We start from the raw sequence: 12,713 nt of genomic DNA on the forward strand, positions 1-12,713 counted from the left end.
AATGATGAGAAATCTGAAAGAGAAATTAAGGAAACACTCCCATTTAGCATTGCAATAAAAATAATAAAATACCTAGGAATAAACGTACCTAGGGAGACTAAAGACCTGTATGCAGAAAACTATAAGACACTGATGAAATAAATTAAAGATGATTCAAACAGATGGAGAGATATACCATATTCTTGGATTGGAAGAATCAATATTGTGAAAATGACTATACTGCCCAAAGCAATCTACAGATTCAATACAATCCCTATCAAATTACCAGTGGCATTTTTTGCAGAGCTAGAACAAAAAATCTTAAAATTTGTATGGAGACACAAAAGACCCCGAATAGCCAAAGCAGTCTTGAGGGAAAAAAACGGAACTGGAGGAATCAGACTCCCTGACTTCAGACTATACTACAAAGCTACAGTAATCAAGACAGTATGGTACTGGCAGAAAAACAGAAATAAAGATCAATGGAACAGGATAGAAAGCCCAGAGATAAACCCATGCACCTATGGTCAACTAATCTATGACAAAGGAGGCAAGGATATACATGGAGGAAAGACAGTCTCTTCAATAAGTGGTGCTGGGAAAACTGGACAGCTACATGTAAAAGAATGAAATTAGAACACTCCCTAACATCATACACAAAAATAAACTCAAAATGGGTTAGAGGCCTAAATGTAAGACTGGGCACTATAAAACTGTTAGAGGAAAACATGGGAAAAACACTGTTTGACATAAATCACAGCAAGATCTTTTTGATCCACCTCCTAGAGTAATGGAAATAAAAACAAACAAATGGGCCCTAATGAAACGTAAAAGCTTTGCAAAGCAAAGGAAACTACAAACAAGACGAAAAGACAACCCTCAGAGTGGGAGAAAATATTTGCAAACGAATCAACAGACAAAGGATTAATTTCCAAAATACATTAACAGTTCATGCAACTCAATATTAAAAAAAACAAACAACCCAATCCAAAAATGGGCATAAGACTTAAATAGACATTTCTCCAAAGAAGGCATACAGATGGCCAAGAAACACATGAAAAGCTGCTCAGCATCACTAATTATTAGAGAAATGCAAATCAAAACTACAATGAGTTATCCTCTCACACCAGTTAGAATGGGCATCATCAGAAAATCTACAAACAACAAATGCTGGAGAGGGTGTGGAGAAAAGGGAACACTCTTGCGCTGTTGGTGGGAAGGTAAATTGATACAGCCACTATGGAGAACAGTATGGAGGTTCCTTAAAAAACTAAAAATAGAATTACTGTATGACCCAGTAATCCCACTACTGGGCATATACCCAGAGAAAACCATAATTCAAAAAGATGCATGTACCACAACGTTCATTGCAGCACTATTTACAATAGCCAGGTCATGGAAGCAACCTAAATGCCCATTGCCAGATGAATGGATAAAGAAGATGTGGTACATATATACAATGGAATATTACTCAACCATAAAAAGGAACGAAACTGGGTCATTTGTAGAGACGTGGATGCATCTAGAGACTGTTATACAGAGTGAAGTAAATCAGAAAGAGAAAAACAAATATCGTATATTAACGCATAGATGTGGGACCTACGAAAATGGTACAGATGAACCAGTTTGCAGGGCAGAAATTGAGACACAGATATAGAGAACAAACGTATGGACACCAAGTGGGGAAAGCAGCGGGGGTGGTGGTGGTCGTGGTGGGATGAAGTGGGAGATTGGGATTGACATGTATACACTAATATGTATAGAATGGATAACTAATAAGAACCTGCCATATAAAAAATAAATAAATAATAAAGGTAATGCTCCTCCCCCCCCAAAAAAAGAACTCTGAGAAGTTATAGAAGAAACACTGATAAAACCTTACAGAATAGATTAAATTAACTATGAAGTCAAAATGAAATGTTATGACAAAGACAGGCAAAGAACACTATGAAAAAATTAATAATGACAAAGAGAACAAAATGTCACCAGTCTAATAAAATGCAACTCATCAGTAAGGTATAACCTACATTAACTGCATAATAAAGGAATCACTCTGAGCACTTCAGTGTAAACTATTGAGCACACGAGTTAAAAACATCAAACACAGAAATATATTTTATTCATAATTATTGACATGTACTATAGTTCTGTGAATGTTACACCAGGTACATCAGGTTTAATCATATAGTCCTTTTGCATCTCTTAGCCTTTCTCTTTCTTCCATATTTTCTCACAGAGAAGTTTGAGCTGATGTGGAAGTTGGGAGAAGGGGGCAGGAAGGCATAGGGAAAGCCATCCTTTCAACCCATTGGCTGTCCCTCACTCTGACATCTTCTGATTGCTGGGGCCTCCAAGATAACTTCATTGAGGACCTTTGAGAGCTGCAGTGACCTCCATTTTCCTCCCTCGTCTCACACTTCCTTCTTTTCTAGGATCAGGAATATGGAGTCTGGAAGTACACATGCCCTCTGCTCTTCTATCTGGCACCCTCAACCCCCGTCCTGCCAACTCAAACCCTAATTCGCCTGCTCAGTGACCATAACAGTTACCCACCCCCAGCAAAGAGGGCACAAGAGCTCTTTTTTTCTACTGTATACTTTAGGGAATGATCTTAAAACGTGACGAGTTTTCATCACTATAAAATAAAAAAGGGAAATTCTCTTAAGACTGTAGCAAACACTGAACATAGAAAACCAAAATTCTTGAATTTCACAATCAACGTTATTTAAGATCTAAAAGACAAAGAAGAGGTGATGACTAAGAAAAATATAGTGCTTTTGTGATTATGAATTTACAAAAATATTACTGTCAATTTCTAATTATGCTGTTGTTATTCACCGGAATAATTTTCCACTGACTTCTAGGTTCCAGGTATTTTTTTTTCAAGTTTTCAAGTGTTATGATTTTCTGGATTTTTTCAGTAGAGTGGAAAGGGCAAGATGAAAGCCAGATTCATTTAGGTGAGAGCAAGACTGAAATTTACATAGGCACAAAGATTAAGAGGACGTTGACCGATTGTGTGATGGTATGGACTGCTTTTTCACACAAAATATTTTCAAGAAAGCCTTCTGAAAACGCTTGTGACACAGCGAATACAAAAAAGGATTGTCAAAGGAATTGAACCTCTGAAGCCAAAATGTGAACTCATACACAGCTGTTGCTGACAGACTGAGATCTGTGGGGGATATTGAACGAATAATTGTGAACAGAGAGTAGGGAGCCCAGCAAGTGGCAAAAACACCTAAGAGAATGGCCAGTGACTTGGCTAATTTCCTGCCTCTGCACAGCTCAAGATGTTCGCTTTGTTGAAGAACAAGGGAATCTGAATGGGAGAGGGAGCCCATTTTGGAAGCAGTTACACTATTTGGCTGGGCTATTAAGGAAAACAAGAGCCTGCTCTTTCTTCTTGGTTTCTCTGAACGAAGGGATGCTGCTGCTTCCTCTGGGTTAGAAAAAGATGTCCTTGAAAACAGTCCACTCCTGAATGAGCGTCCATAGCTACTGGAAGAGACAGAAGTGAATCTAGAGTGCCACCTACTGAGATTACCATACTTCCATAGGCTCCAGTAAATATACATGTTGAAATAAGCCATTAACAAGACTGGGATCATGAATTCCAACAGTACCATGAGGGCAAGGATATACCATTCTGTTAGGAATCCAGGTTCACAATCCCCCTTCCCATTCTTCCAGGCCTCTGAAACTAGAATTATTGGCCCATGCACTAAGAAAGCCACTACCCAGACGGCCACCATCAGAACCACAATCTTCAAGATCCCAGTGTGCTGAGCTCTGTAAGGTACCTAAAAGAAACCAAGTAAGTTATTTTCAATACGATGAGCATATGTTGATTGCACAAAGCGTACCATCGGCCCTCAGGAGTTTCAGGGATGTGCAAAGTGGGGATATTCACTGAATTTGGGTAACATGATCTGGGCCAGGGCAGAGGGTTCGATTTCGGTGGACCCTGGGCCAAGATGTAGGCTTTCTTAGCAGTTCAAGGTTAAACCTCTGACACTATAGAAAATGTCAAAGTCAATATCTAAAATAAGAATGCAGTCTTCCTAGTCCACAGACACTAACCTGAACTGTTAACTGAAACGAAATGCCCATTTTCACGGTGTTTTTTTGTTTTGTTTTGTTTTGTTTTTTGCGGTACGTGGGCCTCTCACTGTTGTGGCCTCTCCCGTTGCAGAGCACAGGCTCCGGACGTGCAGGCTCAGCGGCCATGGCTCACGGGCCCAGCCACTCCGTAGCATGTGGGATCTTCCCGGACCGGGACATGAACCCGCGTCCCCTGCATCGGCAGGCGGACTCTCAACCACTGCGCCACCAGGGAAGCCCTTTCACGGTGTTTTTAACTTGCCAGATGGATCATGAGCAGCAATTTTTTTTAATGAATTGGAATAATCAGTGTCAGAATGCATCACACATCCTAAAGATATGTATTGTTTGATGAAACTTTTGCTTTGGGAATATAGATGTATATAGAGAACGAGAAATGTGTGTACTGAATCATAGTGTAAAATGCATTTATCACTGAAGTCACAGAAAAGTTTAAAAGACACTGGCTTTTCTAAATCCGGTATTTAGGAAGAATCTACTCTGCAGTTTATGCTGAGCCTTCAAGGTGGGGTCAAAAAGAGAAGAACTCTTATGTTACTCCCACAAGATGACGCACAAAAAGAAAGTTTAAACCAGCTGTGGGGAGATACTACAGTGTTACTGAGCATGACCAAATCATTTATTTCTACAAACGTATCTACCCGACAAAAATGGTGCCAAAGCAGTGGTGGCCAGCCACTGGGGAGACATGGCTGTGGTGCGTGCCACGGTCTTTTTATAGGGGTGAAGAATGTTCTAAGTCCACTTGGTCACAAGGACAGGCTTCTGTAAGGGAAAATGGGATTCTCTGAGGGAGGATTGCTCTTGGATCACAAGACCCATGACTTTTGATTGATTCTGAAATCTTCTATAAGAAATCTAAAATGCCAACCACGCTGTATGAGGGATAAACGTATGACCCAAGACTTTCTTAAGGGCACCTAGAGCACACAACCTGTCTGGACACCTTTTAGATCGGTAAGATTCCTTCCAGCCCAAATATTCCATGTTTTTCTGCCTTTGGCACTCAAGGGAAAGGAAATGATTTACCCATGAAGTTGGAACACACTTCCCTTTCACCATCTCTCAAGTGCTATTTTCTCTGTGAGTTTTCAAGTCTTGTTCTAAAGTGGTTTCTCATTTTTATTAAAGGGGTGTAACAATGCCCAGCACTGTCTTTCTCTGATGCATTGTACATGCTGGGAAGGGCTCACCAATTGGCTAGAGGTAAAAGGAGACTGGTTTAAAAAAAAAAAATTATTTTTAAAAAATGCAGAGAAGTGGGGTTTTCTTTTTTTGTCTTTTTCCAAATTACTGGTATTTCTGAGGCTAAGCTAAAATGCCTATGGTGCTGACCACAAACGCCCATGTACAATACATTTTTTTGCCTTCTGCTTCTCATACCACTAATTAATACTTGCGCTAAATCTAATGATTATGAAGATGGTAACAATACCCAGATGGTCATAAACTGCATTTAGTTTTTTAATTGCTCTGTTCAGCCTTTGTAATGATATGATGCAATATGCTGGAAAGTAATCTCTTTTCTATTATGCATAAGGTCAAATGGGATAATGGACATCCAAGGGAATTGAGAAGATGATGCCAATCTCTTCATCTCTGGGTAGCATTCTTAACAGATAACAGTTCAAGCATTGCTTAAATCCAGGCCCGTGCCTCCCTGAAATCCATCAGTGGCCCACTTCTCACCCACTACAGAATATGTCCATTATTCAGGATGTTGTCTCTTACCCTGCTTCCTTCCCCACCCCAATAAGATATCCAAACATTCCGTCAATCCGGTTTCTTTTGTGAGGCAGAGCAACCCCTGGAATTTGCTGGTATTAATAATGAGATGGGATTGCAGAGCCGTTCTAAGTGCCTGTCATGCACTGCCATCTGCATCGAGGCTTCCTTCCCCAAACTATTGTCAGATTTCCATTTCCCAAGCCCGGCCTGCTGCCTTCCACTATTACACTGTCTCCTCTACTTTTAGCTACAGCAAGAGCTCAATTCCGCATGATCACTTCCTATGAGCTCCTGTGGTCTTCAAAGGCTTCCTTCTGGCTTCATACAGCTGTGTTGGAACTCAGCCAACAGAGGTGCGAGTGCTGCCTGAGCACCCCCGTGAGCATTCATACACTCATGTGTGGAGCACTTTTTACACTTGACTCTGTGCTGTGTACCAGGGACCCGGATCCAGCTGACCTAACCCTCACCACGTTTACAGCCTCCATTGCCAGGGGAATTTCTCAGGGCAAGACCAAGAAACAAGCCCGCCCATTTTCTCTCTGGACATCACTCCTCAACTCTCTGTAACTTCTAAGCCCTTTTTCTAACTGGGCAAGCCATCCCTTACCCTAACACAAAGCTGAGGTTGCCTCAAGAGCTTGGATGTTCCGTGAAGAAATGTCCCAGTGAACACTAACTAGGAACACTCAGTGAAGATTAAAAAGAAAACCCAGAGAGAAAGGAAAATTTTAAAGTACAAATTAAAGATTTAGTTAAAGAAAGATTATTAATCAGAGCACTGCTTTTCAAACATTTTGACTGTGACCTAAAGTGAGAAATACATTTTATACCCTAATGAAGTATACAGACAGAAGTATTCATAAAACAATACTTACCTTTATTATGCACAAGGTACTCTGATAATTTATACTCTAACTTAAGTTCTGTTGTACTTCTTTCCATATTTTTTCATTCTACGAAAAAGTGACATAATAACCCACTGAACTGATTTCATGACTCAGTAATGGATTACTATCTGTTTGAAAAATATGAGATTATAGGCTTCTGATGGCTAATCCAAACTGATCTGTACTCTCTCCAGGGTTCGTCCAGAACAAACTGCAGTGGACTCTGGTGCCAATAAAGTACTCAATGTCAAGGGTCTGGCTGTCCCACCACATCCATTCTCTACTTCTTCCTGGCCATATGGCAGCTCAGCTAGAGGCCGCACTTCCCAGCTTCCCTTGCAGTAAGGTAAGACCACATGACTAAATTTCACCAATGAAAGGTGAGTGGAAATGATTGTGTGATTCTGCACTACTTGGTTAAAAGAAAATCCCTTACCCTGGACTTCTGCCTTTTGCCCTTCCTTTCTAGAACCTGGAGTGACAACAGCATGATTTGGAGCATGCAGAGGAGGTTAATGACTTAGGGTGGGTGGGGGTCAGCAAACCACTGTCCATGGAACAAGTGTGGCCCACGACCTGTTTGGATAATAAAGTTTTATTTGAGCAGTTGCAACAGACACCATAGGTCCCTGCTCTAGAGGGTACAGAGCCTGGATCCCTGGGTGAGTTCCTGGAGCAGAGCCTTCCCATCTTCCTGAACTGTTCTATGAGAGAAAAGTTAGCTTCTGTCTTGTTAGGTCTCAGCATTTTGGAGTCTCTTCGTTACAGCAGTTTAACCTTGCCTTGTCCAGTGCACCCTCCCAATCCTGTCTGCCTCCAAGCTGCACAACTCTCCCAGGACGGAACTGTCACTGTCCTCTCAATGCCTCCAGCACCACACTTAGTCCCTTTGTTTATGGATCTGTCTCCACATTAGACTGTTATGCTCCTCAAAAGGAAAGACTCTGGAGATTCAGTTTTGTGTCCTTAGCAAAATCCCTGTCGCACAGTCGTTTCCCACACATTTGGGTCCCTGGAACTCAGGAGTGAAGGAAGTTTCCCGTCTAGGTCTCAAAGACTTCAGATCACCGTCCATGTTTCTGTGGCCTCTTCCCATCCCTCATCCTTATTAACATCAACCTTATTCTCTCCTTTATTCTATTGCTGATAAATTTAGCTTAAGAACTGTCACGAACTAGTTGATGAGACTGTTCTAAATCTTGGGTAAGTTCAGACTTTCTTGGCATGGGTCCTAAACTGGCACTGGTTAGTTTCTGGTTAGTGCTACTGTATAACCTATAGCTTCCCTGTATACTGTCTTTTCCTTTGGTCATTCAAAATTAATTTTCTCATGACATTCAGAAGTCTGGGAGTCTTTCTAATCGCCCACCAAGTTCCATCCTGAAGAAAACATTCAGGTCTCAAGTTGTCTAAGGAGTTGAACAGATGAACCTACCGTGAGACTCATGCATATCCAATCTACTACGGACTCGATTTACCACTTCTCACAACTTGCCTTGGATTTTGGTGGACACCTTCCCATTTTAGTGGTACATAAGAGAGTGACCTAACCAAATCACACAGAAAATGTTCACTAAGCACCAATGAAAACTTAGTGCTAGATAACAAAAGGGTAACAGGCTTCTCTAAGTTTTGCCAATTAAACAAAAAAATTTTTTGCTTGGGGACCCAAAATTTACAAGTATATAATCTTCTAAGGAGGATAAATTAATATTTTGACTTACAGCATTTGAGACTGACTGGTATTGATCAAAGCTGATGAGTACAATGTTATACACAGATGTTGTGCACAAAAGATAGTCAATAGTGAGCCAAAATGCACAGATGTTATCTTCAAACTTCCAGTTGAACAGCCTGTGAGGGATGTACAAAGGAATGGAGATCACACCTGTACAGGGAAAAAATGAGGGTAAAGAAAAATAGCACATATCAATGAATACGAAGAGACATAGGAACACAACACAATGAACTCTCTGAACTGACCAAAAAGAGCTTGATTATAATTTAGAAATTCATGGTATTTCATCAACAAACTCAGGACTGATCTCATACACATTCTTTAAATACCGTTTTTAAAATAGCTGTCACAAACGTCGTACCTTCAATGGCTTCTTATTACTTTCCAAATTAAGTTCAGGTCCCAACATGTATTTCCAGCCATGTACAGCACACATCATCTTTGTGTTCATGACCCAACCCAAACAGGATGGGCCACCCTTCCCCCATACACATCTCACATTGTCACATCTCTTTGCCTTTGCCAACAACATTCTTTCTTCCTAGAATATCCTCCTCTCTTCTACGGAGAAGTCTATTTAATTCCTTCTAATTCTTCACTTAGTTTAAAAAGTGGCATCCTCCTTATCATCTTTCCTGGAACTTCCTGGGTAGAAGTGACCCCTCTGTCACTTGCCCTCTCCTGGAACTTCACTCATCTCTCCCTGTCTCATGTACAAATAGATCCTACTTTATATCGTTGTCATACGTCAACTTGTTTCTCCTGAGGACTGGGACTGTGTGGGAAGTCGATCTTTGTATTTTTCACAACATCCAGGGTTGACCAATGGCTCACATGTTTAACTCAAGGAAATTAATAACAGCTAATAGGTATTGTGCAATTACCAGATGCCAGACATTGTGCTATGTGTATTACATATATCATCTCATTTAACTTTCACAGAAACTTTATGAGGTAGGCACCATGCTGAGTTAGCAGATAAGGAATCTGAAGTTCAAAAAGGAGACATTATTAGCCCAAGTAAGGGAAAAACTGGATTTGAAACCAAGCAATGTGATTTCATAACCCCTGACTTTAACTGCTACCCTTCACCAAATGAAAAAATACCTGAGTGATTCAACTCAGCACAGAAACTGCTTCATTGTGGAAAATGACTGAACTGGGTTCCTTTTCCTTTAGCCTTATAGGGGTTTTCAGTTGTATTGACATTTCAGACAGGTGGTCTACTCACTAAGAAAATAATCTATTAAGTGGACGCTCGGTTGAAATCTTATTTTGTTGGATATCTTCATATTTTATGAAGGCACTTGGAAGGAATTCCCATTTTCCATATGAGAACCAAGTTAACCTATCATGAAGAACAATAGTAAAGATAAAAGAAAGGAAAGGGAAGATTGAAGGAAACCCTTCATTCTCCCAAAACAAGATGACATGAGCACCCCAATGTTCATTGCAGCACTATTTACAATAGCCAGGTCATGGAAGCAACCTAAATGCCCATCAACAGATGAATGGATAAAGAAGATGTGGTACATATATACAATGGAATATTACTCAGCCATAAAAAGGAATGAAGTTGGGTCATTTGTAGACATGTGGATGCACCTAGACTGTCATACAAAGTGAAGTAAATCAGAAAGAGAAAAACAAATATTGTATATTAATGCATATATGTGGAATCTAGAAAAATGGTACAAATGAACTGGGTTGCAAGGCAGAAATAGAGACACAGATGTAGAGAACAAACGTATGGACACCAAGGTGGGAAAGCGGGGCAGGGGTGCTGGTTGTGGGATGAAATGGGAGATTGGGATTGACATATATACACTGAATATGTATAAAATAGATAACCAATAAGAACCTGCTGTATAATAAATAAATAAAATAAATTTTTAATGTATATTTTAAAGATAATTATTGTTAAAAAAAATGACATGCCACCATGAAACTCTTAGAAGAGAACATAGGCAAAACACTCTCTGACATAAATCATACCAATCGTTTTTCTTAGGTCAGTCTCCCAAGGCAATAGAAATAAAAGCAAAAATAAACAAACGGAACCTAATCAAACTTATGAGCTGCTGTACAGCAATGAAACCATACACTAAATGAAAAGACAACCTACAGACTGGGAGAAGATATTTGCAAATGATGTGACTGACAAGGGCTCAATTTCCAAAATATATAAACAGCTCATACAAATCAATAACAAAAAAACACAACCCAATCAAAAATGGACAGAAGACCTAAATAAACATTTCTCCAAAGAAGACATAGAGATGGCCAACAGGTACATGAAAGGATGCTCAACATTGCTAATTATTAGAGAAATGCAAATCAAAACAACAATGAGGTACTACCTCACACCAGTCAGAATGACCATCATTAAAAAGTCTACAAATAACAAATACTGGAGAGGGTGTGGAGAAAAGAGAACCCTCTTACACTGTTGGTGGGAATGTAAATTGGTACAGCCACTATGGAGAACAGTATGGAGGTTCCTCAAAAAACTTAAAATAGAGTTGCCATATGATCCTGCAATCCCAATCCTGGGCATATATCCAGACAAAACTATAATTCGAAAAGATACATGCACCCAATACTCATTGAAGCACTATTTACAATAGGCAAGCGAGGGAAACAACCTAAAAAAAAAAAAAAAAAAAAGGCGACATGAGGATATAAAGGTGTTGTTTTAGAACCAGTGTAAGGAAATGCAGAACTTAGTGTCCTGTACCTAGATTTACATACAAATGTGAGAGACAAGACACCATCGAGAAGAAGAGTTGTATGGTCAGTTCTTACCTGTAGTTCAAATTGCCTGCTTGTTTTACATTTTAACTCTATGTGTATGTATGTATATGTGTGTGTGTATATATATCTTTTAGGATTCTAAATATTTCTGGCATATTTTTTTTTAATTGAAGTATAGTTGATTTACAGTATTGTGTTAGTTTCAGGTGTATACCATAGTGATTCAGTGTTTTCGAAGATTATACTCCATTATAGGTTATTACAAGATAATGGGTGTAATTCTCTAAGCTTCCTTATGGTGCCTTCCATCTCAAAGGGGTGTGTGTGTGTGTGTGTGTGTGTGTGTGTGTGTGCACCCGTGGTATCTCAGGATCACCTGAGATAAATCAAAGTATCTTCAAAACAGAGAAATTTATTATATTTTGGCCCAGAGTTGTGGCTTCCAATGTTCCCGACAGGAGCATTTTCCACATACACGCTCATTTCCTCCCCTGGATGGGAAAGAAGAGCGGGATGCCACCAATCATTTCCATTACAGATGCCATTGTCTATTTATTGATAATGTTTTTCACAAACTTTCTGAATTAGATAAAAGAGAAAGGTGTGTTCAAAACCTCTGGAGCTGCTTGAAATAGCAGTTAATTGAAAACAGGCTCAAGTCTATTTCTTTTGTTTTAATGAATGTCACCTGCTGTCACCTTGAGTTCTTTGGGATGGTTTAATACGAACGTCACGCTCAGTTCCTCTGTCTTGTTGAGTGGTTTTGCGCCTCCTTCCAAAGGAGTTTCAGAACCTGAAACCATGAACCTCAAATACATCTGTGATATACCCTCTCCTAGGTGTTTCCATAACTTCCACTCTGGAGTCATGCTTCTGGGTCAAATAGACTTGATAAGAAAAACTAATAGCCAGGTCCTTGAAAAGAGCCATAAGTCTTTGGCATGACCAATTGTGATGGTGGGAAGGTAGGGGAGTGAGGGAAAACAAACTATATTAAAAGAAGATGGTAAAGAAAATAAAAAGGAAGTGAAGGAACCAGGGGGAGGAGAGAAGAAGGCTTCTGCTACTCCCTCCACCCCTAGCTCACTCTGCTCCACCCTATCTGGCATCAAATACACCGCACACACACCCTCAGATTCTTGCATGGGTTTCCTGGGCATGAACCATTCTTCCCTCAGAGGCTCCTTTTGTTTACTCCAATGCATCTTCCTCAGTGAGCCCTACCCCTGAGGTTTACATTGCAACCTCTACCTCTAACACATTTCCTCCCTGCTATTATGTTTTTCTCAGTAGCAATGATCAACCTCTAAAATGCTATGTAGTTTTATTTACTTATTTATACTGTTTACTTTCCTCTCCCCGCCCCTGCTCCCAGGAAAAATACAAGCACCATGAGGGTAAGGATTTTTGTCTGTATTTTCACTGATATATCCCCAACACCTAAATGGGTGCCTGGTTCAAAATAAATCAGTATGGGATGAATGAATAGATGAGGACGG

General features: G+C 40.0%; 1 protein-coding gene across 1 annotated transcript; it reads right to left on the reverse strand.

Moving 5' to 3' along the window:
• Positions 1-2,975: 2,975 nt before the first annotated feature.
• HRH4 (histamine receptor H4) lies at positions 2,976-12,017 on the reverse strand (the record flags this gene model as incomplete). Its single annotated transcript, XM_082853715.1, has 3 exons — positions 2,976-3,782; positions 8,447-8,610; positions 11,903-12,017. 3 exons carry the CDS (start codon positions 12,015-12,017, stop codon positions 2,976-2,978), a joined length of 1,086 nt encoding a protein of 361 aa, XP_082709841.1.
• Positions 12,018-12,713: the final 696 nt, after the last annotated feature.

Source organism: Leucopleurus acutus (assembly GCF_964270905.1).
Source record: "Leucopleurus acutus genome assembly, chromosome: 13".
Taxonomy (NCBI): Eukaryota; Metazoa; Chordata; class Mammalia; order Artiodactyla; family Delphinidae; genus Leucopleurus; species Leucopleurus acutus.